This window comes from Dama dama, chromosome 11 (genome assembly GCF_033118175.1).
Source record: "Dama dama isolate Ldn47 chromosome 11, ASM3311817v1, whole genome shotgun sequence".
NCBI lineage: Eukaryota > Metazoa > Chordata > Mammalia > Artiodactyla > Cervidae > Dama > Dama dama.
The window spans coordinates 5,195,509-5,219,220 of NC_083691.1; the positions used below are offsets into that span (position 1 = coordinate 5,195,509).

Genomic DNA, 23,712 nt, shown 5'->3' on the forward strand with positions numbered 1-23,712 from the left:
AAAAAACTTCGCAGGGAATACATCTAGTGGTCAGCAGAGATTATAGTTAGGTTATGGGACTGTGGGTGATTTTTGTTTTCACCATAGGGTTTTTGGCCATGTTTTCTACAGTGGTCATGCATGTTTTTCTCTCTTAGGTAAAACTTTTAAAAATCTGGGAAAGTGTGAAGAATAGGCTACCTACCAGTCATACTCCCCTCCTGCTCTACTTTTATAAGCAGTAGAAAAGTGTAGCCTATAAAGTAAAGTGGGAGTCTCTGTGGATGAGATGGGAGACGTGTCCCATGAATAGGATGGGTCAGGGAAGAGGAGAGGGTCTTTCCTTTCTGTGGGGGGTCAGGGGCTCACGGTGTGCTTTCCCTGTTGTGTGGATGCAGATCATTACGATCCTGACTATGAGTTCCTTCAGCAAGACCTCTCCAATGCAGACCAGATACCTCAGCAAGTGGCCTGTAACCTCAGCCCGCTGCCGGAGTCCTTGGGGGAGTCTGGGTCTCCATTTCTTGGCCATCCTCTCCAGCTGCCTCTGGGCAGTTGTCCCCAGCCAGATGGGTCCTCGGCCCCCGGGCAGCAGACGGACGTGCCGCCGGCCCTGCCTGAGAAGAAGCGCAGGAGTGCGGCCTCCCAGACCTTGGACAGCTCTGGCTGCAGGGCATCCTACGAGCGACACCCCTCGCAGTACGACAACATCTCCGAGGACGACCTGCAGAACCCAGCCTCCGTCCAGTCCGTCCCCTTCACACCCTTTGCTGCTATTCTTCCCTTTCAGCAAGGAGGTTCCTCAGCCTCTGTCGACTTTATGGGTGATTTCACTGTTTCTGAATCAACGGGTGACCCAGAAAAACCGCCGCCTCTCCCTGAGAAGAAAAACAAACACAGTAAGCTTTTGTTACGCTATTGTGGGGTCGTGCCTTTTGTGCCCTAAAATGGTGTTGCGTTTATTGAAACAGTAGATCAGAGTCAAACCAGTGGCCTCATCGTTTCATGAAAGGCAGACCCACACATACAGGGACACTTACGGGAGCCTTGTGTTGTCAGTACCGGGGGTCGTTCTTCAAGCCTGGTGAGCTGACCTCTCCTCATGGTCTCAGCAGAACCGCAGGCCTGGTCTCCACAGAGTGTTTGGCCTTTTACGTGGCAGTCAGCTGACCTGGCCTGAACATGTGGTGACTGAAACAGGGACCGCAGCCTCAGGACAGCATCACAGCAGCGTCGGGGCAAAGCAGGGCAGACACCACCCCAGGGCCTTTCTGAGGCTCCTGACAGTGCACAGCAGCTGTTAGAGAGAACCCCCTGGTCCCACTCTGTCTTCTGTTCACAGACCCTGAAGTATCATGTGATGACTTGAGTCTGGGGTTGCTGGTTGGACCAGAGCCTCTGATACATGATGTGATCAGGGCCTGGGGGTAGAGCCGAACTTTGGGGCTTTGTATTCTGAGCATTTCCCAAGTGTGAATTGGCCATCCAGTTCCCAAGCAGCATTGTGCGGAATTTGCTTTTCTGCTCACTCCCCGACTGCTCCATGTGGCCCGACTCTCTGCCCACCCTCTCCCCACATCACCTGCAGGGTTCTGCCTTGTTTTCCATGGGCAGACTGGCTGCCACTGTCTCTCTGTGTGCGGCCGTGTCAGCCCACCACCCAGGATGCCCTGGCCTCGGTGGGAGCGTCCCGCAGGGGACTGCTGTGACCTGGCTGTGGAACCCACACTCCAACCCCAGATGAGCATGTGTTCTCGGCCCGTGCCCAGAAGGGGTGACCGCCCTGGATGCCCCCAGCTCGGGTAGTGGCCTCAGTGTGAAGGGAGAGCTCGCTTCGCGGGGCTGAGGGTGTCATTCCTGTCTGTCATCGAAGTTCCCTCACGGGAAGCTGGGGGCATGGAGGGAGCTACAGACAGCGGCGCCAAGGGCATTTCCTTCTGTGCCTCTCCAGGTGTCCTGAAAGTCTGACTGGTTTAGCTCTCCAGTTAAGCCAACTTTCTGGTTATCTGAAAACACAGAATACCGCCCTGCAAACTTGTCTTTGCCGTGGTCTTAATGTTTGAACCCAGGGTGCTTGTGGTGCCGAGCTGTGACTAAGGGGGACACCCCCACTCCAGACCGACATGGCTGTGTCCCCCCGGGACCCGGGGCTCCTCTGCTTTGGATCCGGCCTCCTTTCCTCTCTGGCCCCATCACCCCTTCGCTCCGTCCCAGGGCATGCACGGTCACACTAAGTAGGTCAGTACTTACTCCTGATGGGGCGTCTCAGGGCATGGAAGCACCTTACCTGCCAAGCACACGTAAATACAGAGGCCGCAGACACCGGGGCTCCTGCCACCGTCTGGAGGAGGGGAGGGTGGGAGTGTCCGGTCCACTCCAGTAGATCGGGGCTACCGAGAGGGCTTCTGCTCTGGTCCAGCCCTCCCTGCTTCATAAGGCCCCCAGGTTCAGTCAGCTCCAGCAGTCACTTCATCAGGACCCACCAGGGTCTTCAGGAAGGCCTGGCTCTGAGATGGGGCTGGTCCCTCACCACGGGAACTCAAAAGTGAAGTCTATTCTGCTGCACCTGCGTGAGGAGAGGGAGTGTGGTCCACACGGACCCCCCCACATGAGGTAAGAGTGCGGTCCACATGGACGCCCCCGTGTGAGGAGAGGGGGTGCAGTCCACACAGACGCCCCCGCGTGAGGTAAGAGTGCGGTCCACACGGACGCCCCGCGCGAGGAGAGAGTTGCGGTCCACACGGACGCCCCCGCGTGAGGAGAGAGTGCAGTCCACACGGACGCCCCCGCGTGAGGAGAGGGGGTGCGGTCCACGCGGACGCCCCCGCGTGAGGAGAGGGGGTGCGGTCCACATGGACGCCCCGCGTGAGGAGAAGGGGTGCGGTCCACGCGGACGCCCCCGCGTGAGGTGAGGGAGTGCGGTCCACGCGGACGCCCCCGCGTGAGGAGAGGGGGTGCAGTCCACACGGACGCCCCCGCGTGAGGTAAGAGTTGCGGTCCACACGGACGCCCCCGCGTGAGGAGAGGGGGTGCGGTCCACACGGACGCCCCCGCGTGAGGAGAGGGGGTGCAGTCCACACGGACGCCCCCGCGTGAGGAGAGGGGGTGCAGTCCACGCGGACGCCCCCGCGTGAGGAGAGGGGGTGCGGTCCACGCGGACGCCCCCGCGTGAGGAGAGGGGGTGCGGTCCACATGGACGCCCCGCGTGAGGAGAAGGGGTGCGGTCCACGCGGACGCCCCCGCGTGAGGTGAGGGAGTGCGGTCCACGCGGACGCCCCCGCGTGAGGAGAGGGGGTGCAGTCCACACGGACGCCCCCGCGTGAGGAGAGGGGGTGCGGTCCACACGGACGCCCCCGCGTGAGGAGAGGGGGTGCAGTCCACACGGACGCCCCCGCGTGAGGAGAGGGGGTGCGGTCCACGCGGACGCCCCCGCGTGAGGAGAGGGGGTGCGGTCCACGCGGACGCCCCCGCGTGAGGAGAGGGGGTGCGGTCCACATGGACGCCCCGCGTGAGGAGAAGGGGTGCGGTCCACGCGGACGCCCCCGCGTGAGGTGAGGGAGTGCGGTCCACGCGGACGCCCCCGCGTGAGGAGAGGGGGTGCAGTCCACACGGACGCCCCCGCGTGAGGTAAGAGTTGCGGTCCACACGGACGCCCCCGCGTGAGGAGAGGGGGTGCGGTCCACACGGACGCCCCCGCGTGAGGAGAGGGAGTGCGGTCCACACGGACGCCCCCGCGTGAGGAGAGGGGGTGTGGTCCACGCGGACGCCCCCGCGTGAGGTGAGGGGGTGTCGTCCACACGGACGCCCCCGCGTGAGGAGAGGGGGTGCAGTCCACGCGGACGCCCCCGCGTGAGGAGAGGGGGTGTGGTCCACACGGACGCCCCCGCGTGAGGAGAGGGGGTGCAGTCCACGCGGACGCCCCCGCGTGAGGAGAGGGGGTGTGGTCCACACGGACGCCCCCGCGTGAGGAGAGGGGGTGCAGTCCACGCGGACGCCCCCGCGTGAGGAGAGGGGGTGTGGTCCACACGGACGCCCCCGCGTGAGGAGAGGGGGTGCGGTCCACGCGGACGCCCCCGCGTGAGGAGAGGGGGTGTGGTCCACACGGACACCCCCGCGTGATGAGAGAGTGTGGTCCACACGGACGCCCCCGCGTGAGGAGAGGGCTCCGGCGGTGGCACCACACGGGGCTAGCAGAAGGAGCAGGCGGCTCCCCGGTCCGAGGGCAGGGGCCAGGGCTCGGGCTGCCTGAGGGGCTTCTCGGGAGGAGAGGGTCTGTGCGCCTCCTGAGCACTTCTGCTCTCAGCGTCCGTCCCTCTGGACGAGGAGCTTCCCGACAGCCTTGTCGGAAGTGGAGAGCGGCGTTCTCGGTGACCGGAGGCTCTTGCCTCCCTGCACAGGCTCTGCAAGACCCGCAGGGGCTGCAGGCCGCGTCAGCACTGCAGGGCCGGATGCCGGACCGCGGGTTCTGTTCGTGCGTCGGTTCTATGAACCGCTGTGCGAGGCTCCGGTGATAGAGCTGCAGACGGGAGGCACAGGGTCCCGTCCTCGGGCAGCAGCTTCTGCCCTCAAGCGAGAAGCAGTAAATTCTCTTGTCCCCGATTTGACGATTCTTCCTGAGCCAGACCATTCTCGCTATCCCCACCCCCATGGAGGTCTTTCACCTGAACAGCCTTAGCCCCCCAAAGTGTCTTCTCCTGGCTTCTCGAGACAGGCAGCTCCTGGGGTGGGGCCTTCCGTGGTTCAGGCCCCATCCTTGCCCGGTTCGCACAGCCCCGCGCACCATGCGGGTCCCCACGGAGCACTGCCCTGTGGACCGTGGTCCCAGCCAGGGGCCTCTGCCCCTCTTGGAACTCTTCCACCCATCCTCACCGTATTCTGGAGACGCCTCCCCTCGCCTCCCTGTTTCACCATCCTCTGTGGGACACCCCCCATCTCAGCCTGTTTTCTGTCTCCCTGGGGAGGGGGTCAGCCCTCCCATGGGTTAAAGAGCCATTGCTGGCCTCTGCGGAGTGCCAGCACCTCGGTCAGCGCCTGACCCGGAGCAGGTGCTCAGTGACGATCAGATGAATGTGAGAAACCCAGCTAGCTCGTGAGGAGCCGTGAGGAGGGCTCAGGAGGGAAGAAGCGCGAGGCTGAGAGGGGCTTCTAGGGCGGGAACGTGGTGAGGGGCCTCCGTGAACGCCAGTTGATCAGGGCCTGAGTCTCTCGGGAGGGAGCATCTGGCTCGCAGGGCTGCAGGAAGAGCAACCGGGACAGACGTGTGGAAAGCCCCAAGGATGGTCCAGGAGCGGAGAGCCGGAGGCTTGGGCAGGGCGCCCAGGAGCCTGCACCCCGGCCACGGCCCTGCTCTCAAGAGGCTGGAAAACCCCGAGGGCTTCTCGGCAAGGAGTGGGTGCGCCCCTGCGCTTCTCTAAACATAGGCTGCTTCCTAGCATGGTTCCGGGTTCACTGGGACCTTGAGTGGAAAAGAAGGGAGTTCCCGCAGAGCCTGCCCCCCGCCCCACCCCCAAGCCCCCCCTCTCCTCCAGAGGCTTCGTGACACGTGGGCGGCGCCCAGCGTCCCGGCGCCTCCACACGGCTGTCCACGTGGTGGTCACACAGATGTACCCCGGGCCCTCTCCCTGGCCGCTGTGGGGCGGGCGGGGGTCTGTGCGCGGCCCACCCAGCCTGGCCCCTCTGTGTCCACAGTGCTGGCCTACATGCAGCTGCTTGAGGACTACTCAGAGCCACAGCCCTCCATGTTCTACCAGACGCCACAGAAGGAGCACGTGTATCAGCAGAAGAACAAGCTGCTCATGGAGGTGTACGGCTTCAACGACTCCTTCAGCGCCGGCGACGCCCCGCACGAGCTCGCCCCACCCCCCGCCCTGCCCCCCAAGCAGCGGCAGCTGGTAAGTGGGGGCGCCCCCCACCAGAGGCCCGGGACACTGGGCCTGCTCTCCTGCTCGAATCTAGCTCTGCAGGAGTGGCTCCTCCTCCAGAGCGGGCCCCTGCAGCTGGGACTGGCTTGTACTCAAAATGTTTGCTTTCTCTGTGGACAGTCTTTTTTTTTCTCTGTCTCTCTTCTGTGGTTCCAATATAGACCTCCCTGAAAGGAGGGAGTCAATCGAACCACAGGGCAGGCTCTGTGCGGGGCCATCTGTGGACTCGATTTACATACTGGGCAGCACTGCACAACCACTTGCACCCCCCAGCCGGGGCCAGCCCAGTGAGGACCAGCTCTGTGGAAGCGGGGTGACTGACACAGAGCCACTTTGTGTTTCTGGCCGGCACACCCTTCCTGTTTTAAAACCCCTCCTGCGTCAGGACGCGGTGTAGACAGCACAAGAGGGGCCCTCCAGCTGTGGGCAGGCTGGAGAGGCGCTGGGACCAGCGGGGGGCACTCGGGTACACCTCTCAACCCTCTTCTCTCCGCCACCAGTTTACTAATCGTGTGGACTGTGGTCAGGCTCTAGAATCCAAGCGCCCCGTCCAGCTGAGCTCTCTAGGAAGAGTACACCCGGGAGGGCAGTCCGTCAGAGCTGCACGTGCTGTCTTGCTCTCGTGCCGGCCGGTCTGCTCGTGTCTTAACCAGGGAGGGCCACCTTCATCCTCTGTGAGGGGACGCTGTCCTGTCTGTTCTGGGAGGCAGATGGCCAGACAGTGAAGGTCCTGAGGTCACTCCTGGAAGCTGCCTGGGCCTCAGCAGTCCTGCGACTGGGCCTTGAGCCCATGCCCAGTCCTGGAGTCGCCGAGCCTTGCCACACACAGTTGCCTCTGGGGCTGGGGCAGCCTGTCTCGTGGAAGGAGGGCCAGGCTCAGGCCCGGGGTCTGGGTTCCAGTCCTGCACTGACCAGCTGTGTCTCCCCGGCTGTGCTCAGGTCTCAGCTCTTCGCCTGCCCTGCTCTCCCCACAGACAGCTGAATATGCCCGATTGTGAGTGTCTGTTGTTCACCACAGACACATAGATGCCTGCTCCAGGGACCCCTGACCTAACATGTTTGGTTAAACAGCTGGGCCAGTTTCATTGAGATCTGGTTCTCTCAGCCCCTCCTGCCGGGTGCACAGGTACCCGTCGCCTGGCCCTGGGCGTCCTGTCTGTCCCATGTCCTGTCTCCCACAGGAGCCGAGCCCTGGGGACAGAGCCCTGAGGGACGCGCCTGAGTCCCAGCCCCCGTGAGAGCTGGCACAGCGCCTCACCTCGCAGTGGGGCGGTGGTCCAAGGGGCTCTCTGGAGAGAGGCTGCCAGGGGGCCCTGGAGGGTGGGCAGACATCCTGTGAACGTGCCCATGGTCCCTGTCACCCCCTCTTTAAAGTGAGGCTGAGACAGCTGGAGAGACGGGCTCAAAGCCCACAGCAGAAGTGGAAGCCCAGGCATGTGTGACACCCCCTGTGTGACCACTGGGCGCCCCTTCTCCAGTGCCACTGCAAGAAGTGTGACCCTGTTTTCCCGACAGAAGTGAGCATGACAGGTACACCTGTTGGCCCACGGGCCTTGAGGGCAGCCCGGTTCTAGGTGCTTTATGTGCACACAGCCATCTGCCGGAAACCTGAGGTGCAGAGAGCGTCATGTGACGCCCGAGGCCAAGCCAGTCCCCCATGGCCATGCCAAAATTAGGGCCCAGGCCGCCTGGCTCCTGCTCCGCACCATGAAGTGCAGTCGCTCCCACAGAGGAGTGCTGGGGCCCTAAGGAAGCGGAGGAGCTGGGGTGCACACGCAAGTCCACGTGACTCCTTCCATCTTCGAGTGTGCGCTTCCAGTGGACACAGGAGTGAAGAGGGCACCCGCCCCCCAGCTCGCCTTTGATGGATGTCCTTGACCCCTTGCTGGGCCGAGAAGCCGTCCCTCTCCAGAAGGTCCCAGCAGATCGGGTAGCAGCCTGCCTCCTTTATGTGTACATGCCTGACTGTTCTCTGCTTTTCTCCCTCCTGCCTTGTCTCCTCCCTCCTTCCTCTGTCCAGCAGGCCTCCTATGCTGCTTCTTCCTTCTCCTCTGTCTCCTACTGTGTCCAGCAAACTAAAGTGGCCTTCACCCCCGAGGACGGCAGTGCCGGTCAGGGCATCAGTGTGTCCGTCTCTAACTCCTTTCTCAGCCGGCACGGCAGCTTACCTGTGCCCTCGGTGAGTTGCTCCCTGCACTCGCTACCGGGAACCTGGGGAGTGAGACCTTTCCCTCGTGGCCGATGCCTCCCGACATGCGTGCTGCTGCCCGTCACCAGCTCCGGCCCTCCACAGACCCCAGACAGGAAAGGTGGCCTGAAGGTCGGTGTGAGTGGCTGGGGTGGGTTGGGGTGGGACTGTTAGCAGCCACGCTCAGAGCATCATCACTTAGGCATAAGCTGGCAGAGATGTTTTGGCCTTTTTATTCTGTTCTCCTACTGAGTATTGGGTCAGCCGTGTAGTGTTCTGTGCTTAAAAAGGAATATTCCTCACGTAGGAAGCAGAGCAGGCTGTACCCAGTATGATGAAGCTGGAGTTAAGGGAGCTGCGTCAGTTAGCTTTCGCTACCTCTTGCTACGTAACAAATCACCCCAAAACCTGTGGCTTAAAAAGCAGTAACCATTTGTCCTTGCCGGAAAGTGAGAGTTGCTCAGTTGTGTCCAATTGTTTGTGACCCCATGGACTCTACAGTCCATGGAATTATCCAGGCCAGAATACTGGAGTGGGTAGCCTTTCCCTTCTCCAGGGTATCTTCCCAACCCAGGGATCGAACCCAGGTTTCCCACATTGCAGGCGGATTCTTTATCAGCTGAGCCACCAGGGAAGCCTTGCCTAGGGCACAGCTTAGCAGCACAGCTGTGCTGATCAGGGCAGGCCTGGCTGCCAAGAGCTAGACTCACCCACATCCCTGGCACTCCAGCGGGGACTAGTCTGGCAGTGACCCTCCTGACCCGTCTGCTACATCAGGCCAGCCTGGACTTGTTCACAGGGCAATCGGCTGGGCTCCAGGAAGACAGATGGGAACTTGCAGGCATCATAAGATCTCGACATAGGGCTGGCGTGCGTCCTCTGGGTCAGGCCCCAGGCAATGCAGCCTGGGGAGGAGAGTGGACTCAACCTTCACTGGGTGGGGCCTTCCACGGGTCACCCTGTGGAGGTGGGGCGGCAGGAGAAGGGCTGGCGCGGTGTCTGCAGACACGGAGGCGCTGATGCCTTGGAGGCCACGCAGGTCTGCTGTCTTCCTCTGGGATCTTCATCTGCTCAAGAACCTGACCACCCCCCCCTCCTGCTAACTCTATCCAGTGACACCCTGGGTGTCAGGGCTTGGGAAAGGACTTTCCAAGGGAGCTCAGTGGACCCATCCCGAGGTGACCCACATCCTCCCAGGCCTCGAGTTCAGTCCTCTGGGGTGGCACTTTTCCTTGCCTCTTCTTCTGTGAATGGGAGGACTAAGTAAAATCACAGGAAACTTCCAGGCAGGTAGTAAGCTTGGAACGTCTGTCATTATTGCTCTTGTCTTAAGAGCTCTGGGTTCTAGTCTTGGCTTGTTCTGGTCCTGTGCATGAGTGCCTGGGCAGATGTCTTCACCTGCCTGGACTCCCTTTGCCCTCTTGAGTGACCAGGTTGACTTGGTGACGTCAGGGCCCTCGCCAAGTGTGGGTTCCCAGTGTCGTCTTGTCCGGTCTCCATATTTGGGAGCCACCCAGCACCCAGGTGAAGCTGGTCCTCCCCATTGAGGGGAACTCGGGATGTAGTCTTCCCTTTAGCGCCCAGACCTCGCCGGGTGAGGCAGGACCACTCCCCATCCCTCCCTGGCTCTGGTGCACAGGCGCCCTCTGTTTCCTCAGCAGCCACCTCCGGCAGCTCTTTTCACAGATCTTACAAAACTTGGCCTTGAGACAATCCTAGGTCTTGACGTGTTTTTTCCCCCCTCCCCTCTGTGAACAGAAAGTAAGTGTATGTTTTCCTAAGAATGTCTACAACATCCCTTTTGAGTAGTTTGGGGAGAAGACTGAATGAACTGGACTGTGTACTATAGAATTAAGAAGAATTCGAGGACATTTTAATTAAGCTGGGGTATGAGTATGTCATAGTTTTCCCCTCAGCACACAGAGGAGTCTTACAGCATCCTGCATCTCAGCACCAGCTCCACAAAGGAGCCTGAGGGGAGTGAGCTAAGAAGGTTGCTTTATTTCACTTGAAGCGAAGCCCCTCCAGCCCTCCAGAGATGTTAGTAATGGCCTAAATATATGGAATACTTGACATCTGAAATGCAGAAACCCCGGAGAAATGATTTAACCATAATACCAGTACGTTTTTCATGTATAGTCTCTGCTTACATTTTGAGATGAGCCCCAGACAGAGGGCTTTGATGTGCTCTTGGAGCAGCGCTTCATTGCCAAATGTCTTTGTTCCTTCATCCCTGGACTTGTGTCATCAGTCCAGCATGGAATTCCCAAGAGCTGCCTCATAGGAAAATAGCAGGTGCCAAATCTGAAGTTCTTTGCCCAGTGACCTGTTACTTCTGCCTTGTAACAGGAAGATTGAAAACCTTGCCAAGGGAATTGTAGAGCAGTGAACCTGCACTGATCAGTTTAAAATGAAGGAGGTGCTGAAGAAGCATTCTTATTCACTTTTCCTGGGATCCCACGGAAGGTTTATTTTGGTAAGAACGGAGCCGCTCCCAGTGTGGGTCAGGCAGCCAGAAGGATCCAGCACAAGCAGGACGGCCCGTCGTCCTTGAGAAGCCCATGCAAGGGAGTAGGCAGAGTGAGTCAAGCGGAAAGGAGACTCCGATTCAGGCAGGGCGTGGACAGCAGTGAGAGTCACAGACGTCTGGGGAAGGCTGTGGGCAGTGGAGGCAGGAGGATGTCAGGAGGGGGCGCTTGAGTTGTGGTCTGAAGGCCAGTTAAGATTTCAGGGAGACGAAGGTCAGTGAGGGACCTGCCTGAAGGTGGGGAGTAGAAGCTTGTCTCAAGTATAAACTCTCAGGACTGAGGTCCAGGGAGAGCGGCTGGAGGGGTGACAACAGCCAGCCCTTCACGCATCCTGCCCCTCAGTCAAAATCTGCTGCTCCCTCCTGGGTGCTGCCCTCTGGGCTCAGGCCCAGCTTTGACCGCTCTTTCCCCGCTTGTCCCCAGACGTGTTCCTGCTCGCATTCCTGGGAGGTGCCCACCCTCCTCTTCACAATCTTTGTCTGGGTCTGCTTAGCCCCCAGTCCACAGACCCCCTTTCCTTCCTGGCATGCGCTATGATTCTAGGAGACTTGAACAGCTACCCAGACATGTGGCATCTGGGACATTAAGACCGGTTTTGTAGAAGAAGGTGTTCAGGGAAATGATGAGCTACTGTGAGGCCAGAACGATGTGAAGAGCTAGGTGCAGCCACCCCCAGGCATGGACAGCCGGCCCCCTCGTGCCTTGCAGTATGCCTGCCCCTTGGTGGCACGGATAAGTGTTTGAGTGACGGGCCCCCTGAGATACACCTCTCAGATGTGGTGTTGGTGTCCTCTTCCTGCCCCTGGATTCCCTCCATCACTTGTACCCATGGCTGTCTGCCCTGTCCTCACTGCAGCCTTGCCTGTGCTGGCTGCCCGACTCCCACCTCTCCCCAAACTCCCATCCCTCCAGCACCAGTCCTTCCCCTACCACCCTGGATTCCCACTGCTGTTCCCACTGTGGCCCTTCTTGGGCTTGCATTTTCTCCATTCTGATCCCTAGTGGTGCGAAATCTGGGAAGCTGTGAATTGGGTGAAATCTTGGAAGCTCTGAGTTGGGTCCATATTCACTTTACCCTTGACCAAGGTATTATTGGGAATCTATTAATAACCATGAGGGTTTCTGGTCCTCCAGACATTACAACACTGATGTTACAAAAGCCACCATCCTCCATGCCTATTCTTTCTTGGCTCACTGATATTTACTGTCACCAAGAGATATAGCTGGATGCTAGGAGTCTGTTGAAATATTTTCTTTACCATCTTGGCTTCCAAAATGATTCTGGAGAAGCAAAACTTCTAGAAGACCCAGAAGAAGAACTTCAGAAATACCCATAATAACTGTCTTCTGTGTTTAAAAATCTTTCGGGTAAGAAAGTCGTGTGTGTCCTGTTGAGGACTTCAGTTTAAAGGGGGACAGCCTGTGAAGCCGCTGGCTGTGATCCTCTGAGAGCTGGGCCGGGCTTCTATGCTGCAGCACACAGGCCCTTCTAGGACCCTGCCCCAGGAGAGGCTCGCTCTTTCCGCCCCGCTCCTTGGCCTCCTGTCATCAACCATCACTGAGACAAAGGTCGAAAGGCCAAACGGAAGGAGAGGGAGATAGGAAGGAAGACTGTGGACCACAGCAGGGGAGGGAGGGAGGTAGGAAGGAAGACTGTGGACCACAGCAGGGGAGGGAGGGAGGTAGGAAGGAAGACTGTGGACCACAGCAGGGGAGGGAGGGAGGTAGGAAGGAAGACTGTGGACCACAGCAGGGGAGGGAGGGAGGTAGGAAGGAAGACTGTGGACCACAGCAGGGGAGGGAGGGAGGTAGGAAGGAAGACTGTGGACCACAGCAGGTGAGGGAGGGAGGTAGGAAGGAAGACTGTGGACCACAGCAGGGGAGGGAGGGAGGTAGGAAGGAAGACTGTGGACCACAGCAGGTGAGGGAGGGAGGTAGGAAGGAAGACTGTGGACCACAGCTGGTGAGGGAGGGAGGTAGGAAGGAAGACTGTGGACCACAGCAGGTGTGTCCTCCTGCTGGTTAAGTAGGCTCCCGCGTCCCCCTTCTGTCCCTGTGTCTTCCTGACATCATCTTTTCCTCACTGGCTTCCGCCTGGTTAGAGCGAACTTAACTCTGAGAGAGGAGGGTCTGTGGGCAGCACCGGGGACCCAGGGCAGGCAGGTTCGTCTCTGAGTTGACCTCTCTTGGGCACTTTGTTCCGTCGGCCTGCCCAACCTTCCAGGGTTTCCTAAAGAGTGGTCCCCAGCACCGTCAGCAGTGGGAAAAGCAGGGCTGTTGTGCCAGCCGCGCAGGAGTCTTTGTAGACCCCTCTGAGTCTGGCCTGAGATCTTCACAGGCTTTTCCGGTCTGCTGGGCCCTTGAAATTTAATGTGGCTCCTCCAGAAAGTTCCCCCGTGCCTTTCTGCCCTTCTTCAATAACCAGGTGCCTGTGTGGCCAGCGCTTCCCTGAAGTGTGACCTCTGAGTTCACTGCCACTCCGAGCCCAGACATGGCCTTGTAAGAAGGAGGCATGGGTGGGCCAGCACTCTTGGGGGCTCCTAACCCACTCAGGTAGAGGTAGAAGCCTGGCTCTGTGTCAGGCCCCCACCCTGAACCCAGGGTGAGTCCACCTCGCCTGCGGTGGACACCCAAGGGCCAAGGACCACGGCTCAGGGATCTTGTCCTGGGGGCTCGCCAAAGCGGCTGCTCCGCCCCCTCTGTTTCTGTCCGTCCTCCTGAAGACTCCCTGACTCTTGTTGGTGCTCATGTCATTGTGGGCAGTCAGCGCTCGCAGACTAACTTCAGACAGGTACTTCTCTGCCTCCCCTCGCTGATGCCTACAGCTGACTCAGTCCATGACAGCCCTCTGGTTAGGGACCACAAGGCCCCCAGATCCCTGGGAAGGTCCTGTGTGACAGGACCCCTGAGGGTGCTGGCCACGCGCTGATGGTTGCTTTTACTCTTGTGATTTCAGGCTGCTTGTCAACTTGTCAGGGGCCCTTCCCTCCTGCTCTGTGATGGAATGTTTACCCACATCCTGGAGATAGATACCAGACTGGAGAAGCTGAACCACTAGCTAAGAGTTTTAAGTCAGAGCTGAGGTTAGAATCAGATCCCCCTCATGAAAAGTACAGTGTCAGGTTGACATTTATGAATTATTCATTGACCAGTAAGCATTGAGACCCAAGAAGGCTCAGAAGAAAGAAAAGCCTGTGCACGGGCCAGACATCAAGAGATGCACTTTTTTTGTCCTGACAGTGTTCTGACGCAGGACAGAGTGTAGCCGCAGGCTCTCCATAGAGCGCTAAGAGTAGGTGTGAGTTAGAGCCCCTGTCGTGCTGCATAAAGCCACACTGAGTAAAAAAAATTGTGGAGTTGTATTTCTAGAACTAAATTCAGATCACTGTGGAATCTGTACTAAATCTTCCTATGAAGAGTTGACGTTATCGAGGTTAATGTTTCTTTTTTTAATGCAGGGAAGCATTTTTTAAAATGATTTTATTTATTTCTTTTTGTCGGTGCTGGGTCTCCGTGGCTGTGCAGGCTTTTCTCTAGTTGCAGTGAGCGGGGGGTACCCTCTAGTTGTGCTGTCGCTTCCCATTGCAGTGGCTTCTTTTGTTGCACTGGCTCTAGGACACACAGACGTCAGCAGTGGTGGCATGTGGGCTCATAGTTGTGGTTCCCGGGCTCTAGAGCATGGGCTCCGTTGCTCTGCAGCATGTGGGATCTTCCTGGAGCAGGGATAGAACCCATGTCTCCTGCATTGGCAGGCAGATTCTTTACCACTGAGCCACCAGGGAAGCCCTAAGGTTAATATTTAAGGAATATACAGAGCATCTCAAGATGTATTGGAGGTTCTCACAAAAATGTAATTAGCCATGAAACCATTGGCCAAAAATGTAGTGTTTTTCAAGGAAAATCTTGTGATCCAAATGCAAAAGCATGAAACAGGAAGCATAGTAAATTTCTGCTTTCACTTGTCCTCAAGTTCTCCTGAGCAGAACATTTTTGTTCTTCTACATCCTTTGTTGTAGAATTACAAATTAGAATTTTAAATGAATTTAAAAAGACTCCACCAAGAAGTTTATTTGAAAAGAGAGAAGGCATTTTTTGGACACATGTGACGTCGACATTGCCTTCCTTGGGCGAGCTGAGTGCTGTCTCCTTGTTCACACAACGGGACCCACAGCAGTGTCTCCCCTCGCCTCGGGTGCAGGAGCTCACAGTATCGGCCTACGACCCTGCCACTTGGCTTCAGAAACTCCGCTTTTGACATTATCTAACATGTAGTAATTATAAATTAACACAGGCATCTCAAAGAAGGAAGTTCCCTCCGGGCCTAAGACGGCTTTCATAAACATGTAGTTAACTGGGAGCAGGAAGGAGAGAGGAGACAGGCAGTCTTGTGGCCAGTTTGCCCCTTGGAGCGAGAAGGACTGTTATCAAGGGTCCTTCCTGGTGACCTCGGAATGGTCATGTCCCATCTGAGAACTGAATCAGGTGTGGTGGTTTCCAGGAGATCCCGCCCCAGGAAATCGAGGCTGTGTGTTTTGCAGCGGCTAAAAGCTTTACTTTCTTCCAAGAGAAATAACTGAGGCCCACATTGTGTGGACACTCACAGGCCCTATTTGAAGGACGCGTCCGCTGAGCCCAGGACTGGCCCTGGGCTATAGTTCCCACCGGCTCACTATAGGAGAAGAAGGCCCAAACCACCCTCGAATTGCAGCTCCTTTGAATATGTTTTCTCACAAATGAGGGATAAAACTTTAAGCCCCCAAACAAGCTGTCCAAGCTAAGTAGTGTCACGAGCCTTGGTGGAGCCAAGAGTGTACAAACACTTGGTGGCGACAGTCAGTCCATTCACTCAGATGAGCGCATTTCCCATGATTGGTAGGGCTGGACGTTCTCCAGAGCATGGCGCCCGAGTCACCGTGCAGTTGCTGTGATTCGCAGGGCTGGATGTTCTCCAGAGCTTGGGGCCTGCCCAAGTCACCCTGGAGTAGCCGTAACGGTCAAGGTCCTCTGGCCTGCAGCCTCAGCCCTTGGCTGCTGGCACGCTGACCGCCTCCTCTGGGCCCTGGCCTTCTGATAATCACAGGGATTAGATGAAATGTCTGTCATGTTGAGGAATCAGAAGTTTCCTTATGAAGATCTACTTTCCTGCTTTCTTACCAACACAGTGCAGGGCCTGTCCCCAGTCATCTTTCATGCCAGGATTTAATGGAAAGGAAGTGGCACTGAAAAGGGTGCCTGGCCCGCTTCAGGAAGCTCTGCTACCTAGCACATCAAGGCCACACATCCAGGCAGTTGCCCTCCTCCTTTACATCCACAAGACTCTTGGTGGTTCGTTCAGGTGTGTAGGTCGAAGAGTGGGTTGGTGGCTCCTATGTCTCTGTACCAAGTTACAATCCTCCTTACGAGGATGCAGAGACAGGCTGGAAGGGGCAGCCATGGACCTAGTAAGCCACGGCTGGACTCACCTCGGCAGAGGTGGTGCTGGGACGGCTCCATCACACTCAGGGAGCACTCTGGGCACGTGACAGGCCCTAAGCTTGCGATCCTGCAGCTCTGCGAGGTCTGGTCTGCTCACTCCACTCAGAGACCTCCCAAGTGATGACCAGCCTGCAAGAGGCAGTGAGCCAAGGCCTGACATACACGTCAGACACGTAGAGAAGAGATCTCTGTATCTTTGTAAGGAGGATCGTAACTTGGTGCAGAGTAAATGAGGTGGTTCACATAAAACCTTCAGCACCTCATCTGCCCAGCGGGACGCCTTCAGTGAGAATAGCTGTCATCCCCACCATCATGAGATGGCTCTTGCTGGCGCTTTGACTGAGATCAGGGCTGACGCCGGGGGCCCAGTGCCCCTCTTCCGACTGCTTCTCCTCCTCAGAAGTTACTCGAGCACGCATAGATCTTCTGCAGAAACATGCCACCTCCCAACAGGCAGCCTGTCCCATTATAGACTCCTGGGCCCAGACAGTCTTACTCCGGCTATAAATAAAAATTCCTGCCGCAGAGCGCAGCAGCAAAGCCCAGCACCAGCCAGATCCTAAAATAGACTCCAGGCTGTGGGGAAGGCGTGTTTTCTGCTCCATGGCCAGCCCTGCGTTCTCCCTTGCCCTTGTGAAATAAATGTGATCTTAAAGGGCCTGGAAACTGCTCAGCGGAGGTGGTGGATACCGGATTTGTTGCCTGCGGTACAGGCATGAGCCTGCAGAGGCAGGGAGGGGCCGGCCTGGTGGTGACTAGAGAGCAGCCGTGCACCTTCCCCGTGCCCCCCCCCCCCCCCGCCCCCTGAAGGTGATGTTCAGGCCTGGCTGCTGTCCCAGCAGGACCGCATAGCTTGAATACCAGAGCTGAGCCCAGGCAGCCTAGTTGTTGCTGAGGGAAGGAGGGCAGGGCAGCCAGCCACTCTGTCCCAGAGACGCCCACCCTCCTTCCCTTCTCCTGGCGGCCGCCCGTCTCCTCTGCTGTCCTCACCCTCGGTGGCCTCCCCTGCAGACCCGCACCTGCGCAGCCAGGGCAGCTTGCCCATGACCCCCCGCACCCACCGTCGAGACACTGCTGAGTCAGGCAACATTCTGGGCACCTTGGTTAATAACAGCGTTAGGATCCGTTCCTAAGCATTCCCTCATTCAGTAAGTATGTACTGAGTTAATTAAACGCCTCAGCTCTGTTTTTCGAGGCACTCCTGAGGGTATTTTGGAGGGCAGGAGAGGAGAGATGACGCTGATTGCTTGTCACCCAGCCGAACTTACAGGGCGTCTCAGTAAACGCACACAGAGCCCCTGGGAGGGAGGAACTGCTGTTTCCACCCCGGTTTAAAGAGGAAGAGACTGAGGCTCCAGAACTCACACCCCCTGCCCGAGGTCACACGTAGAGAGCTCAGGACCCAGGTGCAGGTCTGTATGACTTGAGCCCGTGCCCTCTCAGCAGTTGTCTCAGTTCCCAGAAAAGGTACCTGCTGTGTGTGTGTGTGTGTGTGTGTGTGTGTGTGTAAATTAGGGCTTGGTTACTGCAGGGCCCACTCCAGTGCTGTATGCATTTTCATGCTTCAGGGATGGGGGGCGTGTCAGCACACGTCAGGACCCCAGAGCCAGCATTTGGCCTGGTTCGTTCTGGCTGCTGTAACAGATTACTGCAGCCTGGGTGGCTTATAACAGCAAGTGTGTTTCTCGCAGCTCCAGAGGCCAGAAGATCCGGGCCCAGTATGGTTGGGCGAGGCCCTTTTCCTGGTCGCGGACTTTTCTCGGTCCTCACGTGGCAGAGGGTAGAGCCTCTTTTCTGTAGCACAGACCCCAGCATCTGGCGGGGAGTGGGGGGTGAGGATTTCAACATATAGACTTGGGGGGGGGGGCACCAACATTCCGATCATAGCAGCACCAGAGGTGAATCATGAGCGAGGCAGAGTCATGGCCAGGAAAGAGGCCCCTGTGCGTGGGAGTGAGCATCTGGCAGGCCTGGGGGCCGGACTCCTGCGGGAGTCTGCAGCCACTGCCCCAGAATGGCTGGCACGGGGGTCCCTCAGACAGTCTCCCAGGACCGGCTGGGCCGTCCCCTCCCTCAGCTGATGCATTTCACTCGTGGTCTTCTCCGGGCAACTTCCCTGCCAGTGAGAGCGCCTCCCTGTGGCTGTGGGGGGAGCATCCTCCAGAGGTGAAACAGCCCCCAAAGCCAGACACACGCCACACCTCGGTCACCCCCAGCAAGGCCCTGGCTTGGACGGCTGCTCTGAGAGGTCAGACGGAAGGTGGTGGCCCCTGGCCCTGAGGAGGGTGCCCCGTGGACGCTCAGGCTCCACGGTCCCGAGGGGAGGACAGCTGAGCCCGGGCTCCGCCGCTGCAGGCTTTTCCCCAAAGAAGGCACGTGGACAGATGGGACCAACAGGAACCCAGGCCTCATTGTCGGCACTGTGCTTCTTCATGTGTTCCCCTGTGTGTCTGGGTTGGCCTTGAGCTTCTGAATTAGGTGGGAGTAAGACGTGTGAGGACAGTCAGTTTTTAGGCAGGTACCCTGGGTCGGATATAAACCAACAACCATGGGGCTTGTGGCCTCACCAAGGAACGGGGAGCTCCGAACTCTGATCTACAGCCCGGGGGATGGGGGGCGGCGCAGAGGGGGGTGTGCTTGTCCCTTGAGTGACAGCAGCTCTCCCTCCAGGTTGAAGTGCAGCTTTAGAGAAGCCCTAAAGGAATGAGTGGCTTTAGCCTCCCGTTAGTTTAGGACTTCATTTCTTCTTGCTCCATTTCAGGATTTCAAAAATCCTGTGCCGGGTACTCCCTGGCGGTCCAGTGGTTAGGACTCCTTGCTTTCACTGCCAGGGGCCCAGATTTAACCCCTGATCAGGGAACTAAGATCCCACACACCTCACCAAAAAAAAAATCCTATGCCAGAATGTAGAGAAGACAGCTGAGCGAGCGGTGTGCCTGTTTGTTTTTTGGGCGGGCTTTTGTCAAGTTCCAGCCCCTTATGGTGGGAAGTGAGCCTGGCAGGGGCTTCAAACTCAGCCCCTGCCACACATTCGTCCCTGTTTCTCTAGGACAGTGGGCAGGCCTGGCCACCCCAGGGGACTGTTAGCTGGTGGTCTCCGACCCTCCTTCCACAGCAGAGCCCGGGCCTGAGTCTGTGCTCACGGGCTCTGCTCTCTGCCCAGCCTGACTTAAGGCTTTTCTCTCGTGATGGGACCCTCGGAGAGCAGAGCCTTGCGGTCCTAAGGGGGCCGTCAACAGAAGGGCGTTGCACTTCATCTGTTAAAGAAAGAAAATGAAAGAAAAAAGATGGGCAGAAAAGGAAATGCACTCAGAAATTTTTAGTGTTTTGGGAGCACAATTCTTTCAACCATTTTTAAAGCCTATCACTTCCCTTCCAAAGGATTTGAAGTGACTACCATATTGAAAAGGCTTGTGGTATTTGACTTTCAAGGACTAAAATCAGATTCATCAAAAAAAACTCAAAATGAGTAAATGTGACCAGGTGTCTGCACACGCTCGGTTCAGTCATGAGGTTCCTGGGAGGACAGTCGGCATAGACAGGACCACATAGGTTTGATTTTCTGACAGAGGATGGGACCCCCCCCCCCCCACAGTGTGTGGTGGGGTGCACTGCATCCCCCTGTGTGGACACTGTGGGCAGCTCTGGGTGGTCTTCAGGCCCTTCTCAAGGGGCTGCTAGGCCAGGGTGGGGGGGCCTCCAGCCAGAGGGCCACAGGGGTGGCATGGCCTGAGCGGTGTCTTCCTTCGAAAGACTGTGATCGGCCCATCACGGCTCAGCCAAGTTAATCTAACGACTTTTTCTCTTGTCTGTTTTCTTCTTCCCTCCTCTCGTGTGCGTGTATGTGTCCCACTCTGACCCTGCAGTACAAGTCCGTGTTTAGGTCCTATTCGCAGGATTTCGTGCCTCACAGCCAAGCTTCCGTCCAGCCTTTCCTTCCGTCTACCTCCTCTTCCTCTCCACACTTCCCACCTGTCCACCAGTCTCAGAGCTCTGACTTAGCCGTGCCACCCGTGGCCAGTCTGCCTCCCAGCACCCTGGACGGGCTTCTCTCGTCTTCTCAGGAGAGCAGCTTTCACGGAAACACTGTCTGCCTTCCTTCCGAAACCTCTTTCACTGACTCGCCCCAGACGCCTTCGGTGAGAACTCAACACGCACGCCTCCACACGGGGCTGCCCGCTCCAGGAAAGCCTCCACCCGCCCTCGCTTTCGAGGCCATTGCTGGTGTGGGCCCTGTCGCACTGTGGCTGGGCTGAGGGGTGCGCAGGTCCCCCGCTGAGATGGTAGCCTGTCAGCTTCCAGAGCAGAAAGCAAACCTTCTGTGTGGATTCCCAGCAAACTAGGATCTCATTTTCCACAGATGGGTTAGTGGCCACTTAGAGATGATCTGTTGTCATAATCATGAGATATAAATGCTGCTGGTTTTCCATGTGGTTAGGGGTTTCTAGAGAAGGGCACAGAGGTCTCCGACGGCCCAGGGGCAGTTGCGTGTTGAGTTGCTGTGGTACTGAGGATGGGGGCCTGCTTGCCGTGGGTCAGGCGGGCTTCAGTGCCTCCTCCGGGCTCAGGACAAGGCTGCTGTGCACGGGGACGGGGGGACGGGGCAGGACAAGTGCAGGCGCCTGCAGCCGGCCCCCCAGCGTGGGGATGCTCTCCTGCCCTCCGTGATCGCCCCCCACCCCCGTCCTCTTGCCCTCTATGATCGTCCCCGTCCCATGTCCACCCACCCTCCATGATTGCCCCCGTCCCCTGCCTTCCGTGACTGCCCCCTGTCCCCTGCCCTCTGTGATTGCCCCCGACCCCCCCATCCTCCATGACTGCCCCCTGTCCGCCGCCCTCTGTGATTGCCCCCATCCCCCGTCCTCCCTCCCTCCCATGATTGCCCCCCATCCTCTTTCCCTCTGTGATTGCCCCCATCCCCCGTCCTCCCTCCCTCCCATGATTGCCCCCCATCCTCTTTCCCTCTGTGATTGCCCCCCATCCCCCATCCCCCCACCCTCCATGACTGCCCCCTGTCCCATGCTGCGGCCCCTACTGTCCCTGCTACAGCAGAGCACAGAGGAGTACACCTCCTCCAGGGCACTTTGAGGGCCAAAGTGCCCTTGACGTCTTTGGAGAAGCTCCAGCAGGAAACCTGGGTCCCCTCTGACAGAGGCAGGCAGTGGCAAAAACAGCTTTGTCCCCTGACCCTGGGAAGGGTCCCCAGGGACCATCCTCCCCTCCTTGAGAAAGAGCATCCCAGTCAGGGCCAGCCTGGCGGGGCCATCACAGATGGGTATCTCTCATCCTGTCTCCCCCAGAGCGAGCACGCCTATGAGGGGGACTACGTCAGTCTGTATTGCTCTGGCCAGAGCGGCGAGGAGCTGGCCCGCCCTCGAGGAGTAAGTAACCTCGGGCTGCCTCGTGCATGCGGCCAGGCCTGCGGCTCGGCCCTGCTCCAGTCGGCCTGGGGCTCCCGCTCATGCCCGGCCTGGGGCTGACTTGGCTCCGCAGGGAGAAGACAGAGCTTCTGGTGGAGCTTTCTTTGCTTTTGCTTCCGCATGTGGGTGCCCTGCAGCCTGGCCGGCAGGCCTGCTGGAAATCACAGAGCAGCCGGCTCAGTCCTGGCTAGCTACTCTCAGGGATTTCTTTCCGCCCCATCATCCGGTGTTGAGGCCTGTCTCCTGTCCGTCCTCAGGCAGGGATTCCTCTCTCCCGCACCGAGCTTTCCAAACCAACACCTCTCCCCCAGCATGCTCCCCGTCTGCACCCCTGCTCCCAGGGCAGCTGGGGGGCCCCCCAGGTCTCACACCGTCGTGATCACCCTGGTCTTCTGCTGTCCCAGTCCCAGTCAGCTCTCCAAGTTTTGCTGCAGCAAAACATGAGCAAGTGCAGAACTTTCCAGAATAACTCTCCCCACCCTGAGCCAGGTCCAGTCCCTAGAGGGGGCACCCTGAGGGTACTCTGTCCTCCTCTGGGGTCAGCTCAAAGGGCCCAGCCATTGAAAGCATGGTCACTCTCATTGTGATGACCCCCGTAGCACCTCAGATATCCACACAAGCAGGCCCCACTTTAGGAATTAGCAAGTTGTAGAATGCAGTGGAGTTCCCACTCCAGTGGGATCCAGCCTGGTCCCTGGGAGCTGTTTTTCCCCGGGTGTCCCCTGCATCTTCCAGGCCAGCCTCTGTACACGGAGCCCGTCCCAGGCTGACCTTCCAGGGCTCCCCTCCCCCTGTGACCCTCCATGAGGACGTTTCTGCATCTTTGTGTTCCCCCCCGGGCCCCCCCTTCTCTGTTGCAGCCCGGGCGGCAGACCAGGGGTGCCAGGGCCGTGTGATCACTGAGAGGGGTGGGCCAGGTTCCTGGGAAGGAGCCAGGGCGCTGGAGGAGGGGAGGGGCTGCCTTGTGCGCCTGAGCAGCGAGGTCCTTGGGAAGCGTGACGGAGTCAGGCGAGCACTGCGGTGCAGAGGGCATCTGTCAGCAGAGGTGTGCTGCACACCCCCGGGCACAGCGGCAGGGCCGCAGCCTTCAGCGCTGGGCTCGGGGGCAGGCCCCATCCCTCCCCACAGTCTCTGTTTCTCTTGTGCCCAGGCACGGGGATGCCCGCCAGCAGGTAGGGTGTTGGTCAAGGCCACAGAGGAAGGGCATGCACTGGCTGAGTTGGCCGCGTGGTAGGCAGCCCCCGGGGCGGCACTTTCTGCCGGGAGGTGATGGCATGGCTCCGTCTAGGCTGGCAGCTGACGGAGGCGTGAGCAGCGGTGCCTTCACTCTCCTTGAAGGCAGGATGCTAGTCAGAAGAGGCCGTGCTTCCTGTGTGCCGGTCATGATGGACATGTTTGCATCTCAGGCTGTTCCCTGGGAACTCGCACCCCGAAGCCGCATGCAGGCAGGTGCTCTGCGGAGAGCGGCCCAGCAGGGGCAGCTGTCAAACACCCAGCTCTGCCTTCTCTTTCCAGGAGTCACCTGCAGCGAAGGACGGACACTCCAGAGATACCACGTCGGCCGGCTGTGTGCCCGGGAAGGAGGGCAGGGACAGCGGGGACAGGTAGGAAAAGTCCCTCGTGGGGGCGGGCACCCTGAGAACAGCGCGTCTGCCGTCTGGTGACCACCACCCCCGCCCGCAGGGCCTGGATGGCTTTGTGTTCACACTTGGGCTGCACAGATGCTGTGCTTTTTACAAATAGAAAGTTTGTAGCAGCCCTGCATCAAGCCAGTCTGTGGGCACTGTTTTTCCAACAGCATCTGCTCGCTTCATGGTTCCTGCATCAGTTTGGTAATTCTCTCAGGATTTCAAACTTTTTCACTATTACTGTATTCATTATGACAGTCTGTGATCTTTGAGGTTACTATGGTAATTGCTTTGGGGCATCACAGACTATGCCCGTAGAAGATGGCAGACTGAATCGATAAACATGGTGTGCGTTTGGACTGCTCCACACAATCTGAATAGCTGTTCCCCCCTGCCCCACCTCTTAGGCCTCCCTGTTCCCAGACACACAGTATCGAAGTTAGGTTAGTTAATAACCCCACATTGGCCCCTAAGTGTTCAAGTGAAAGGAAGAATTGCTCCTGTCTCACTTCAAATCAAAAGCTAGAAATGATGGGGCTCAGCGAGGAAGGCATTTTGAAAGCCAAGACAGGC

General features: G+C 58.3%; 2 protein-coding genes across 7 annotated transcripts in view; both read left to right on the plus strand.

The window, feature by feature from the left end:
* LOC133064366 (rap guanine nucleotide exchange factor 1) overlaps window positions 1–23,712 on the plus strand; it is a 136,710-nt gene that overhangs the window by 95,752 nt on the left and 17,246 nt on the right. For all 6 annotated transcript variants that reach the window (XM_061154349.1, XM_061154355.1, XM_061154351.1 and 3 more), the window contains 3 exons: window positions 378–878; window positions 5,668–5,870; window positions 23,027–23,115. In XM_061154349.1, coding sequence (XP_061010332.1) covers window positions 378–878; window positions 5,668–5,870; window positions 23,027–23,115 — 793 coding nt within the window. The remainder of the gene's footprint in view (window positions 1–377; window positions 879–5,667; window positions 5,871–23,026; window positions 23,116–23,712) is intronic.
* LOC133064367 (uncharacterized) lies at window positions 7,679–20,768 on the plus strand. The gene is made up of 2 exons (XM_061154356.1): window positions 7,679–8,079; window positions 19,958–20,768. The coding sequence occupies exons 1-2, from the start codon at window positions 7,765–7,767 to the stop codon at window positions 20,345–20,347; spliced, it is 705 nt and encodes a 234-aa protein (XP_061010339.1). The 5' UTR covers window positions 7,679–7,764; the 3' UTR covers window positions 20,348–20,768.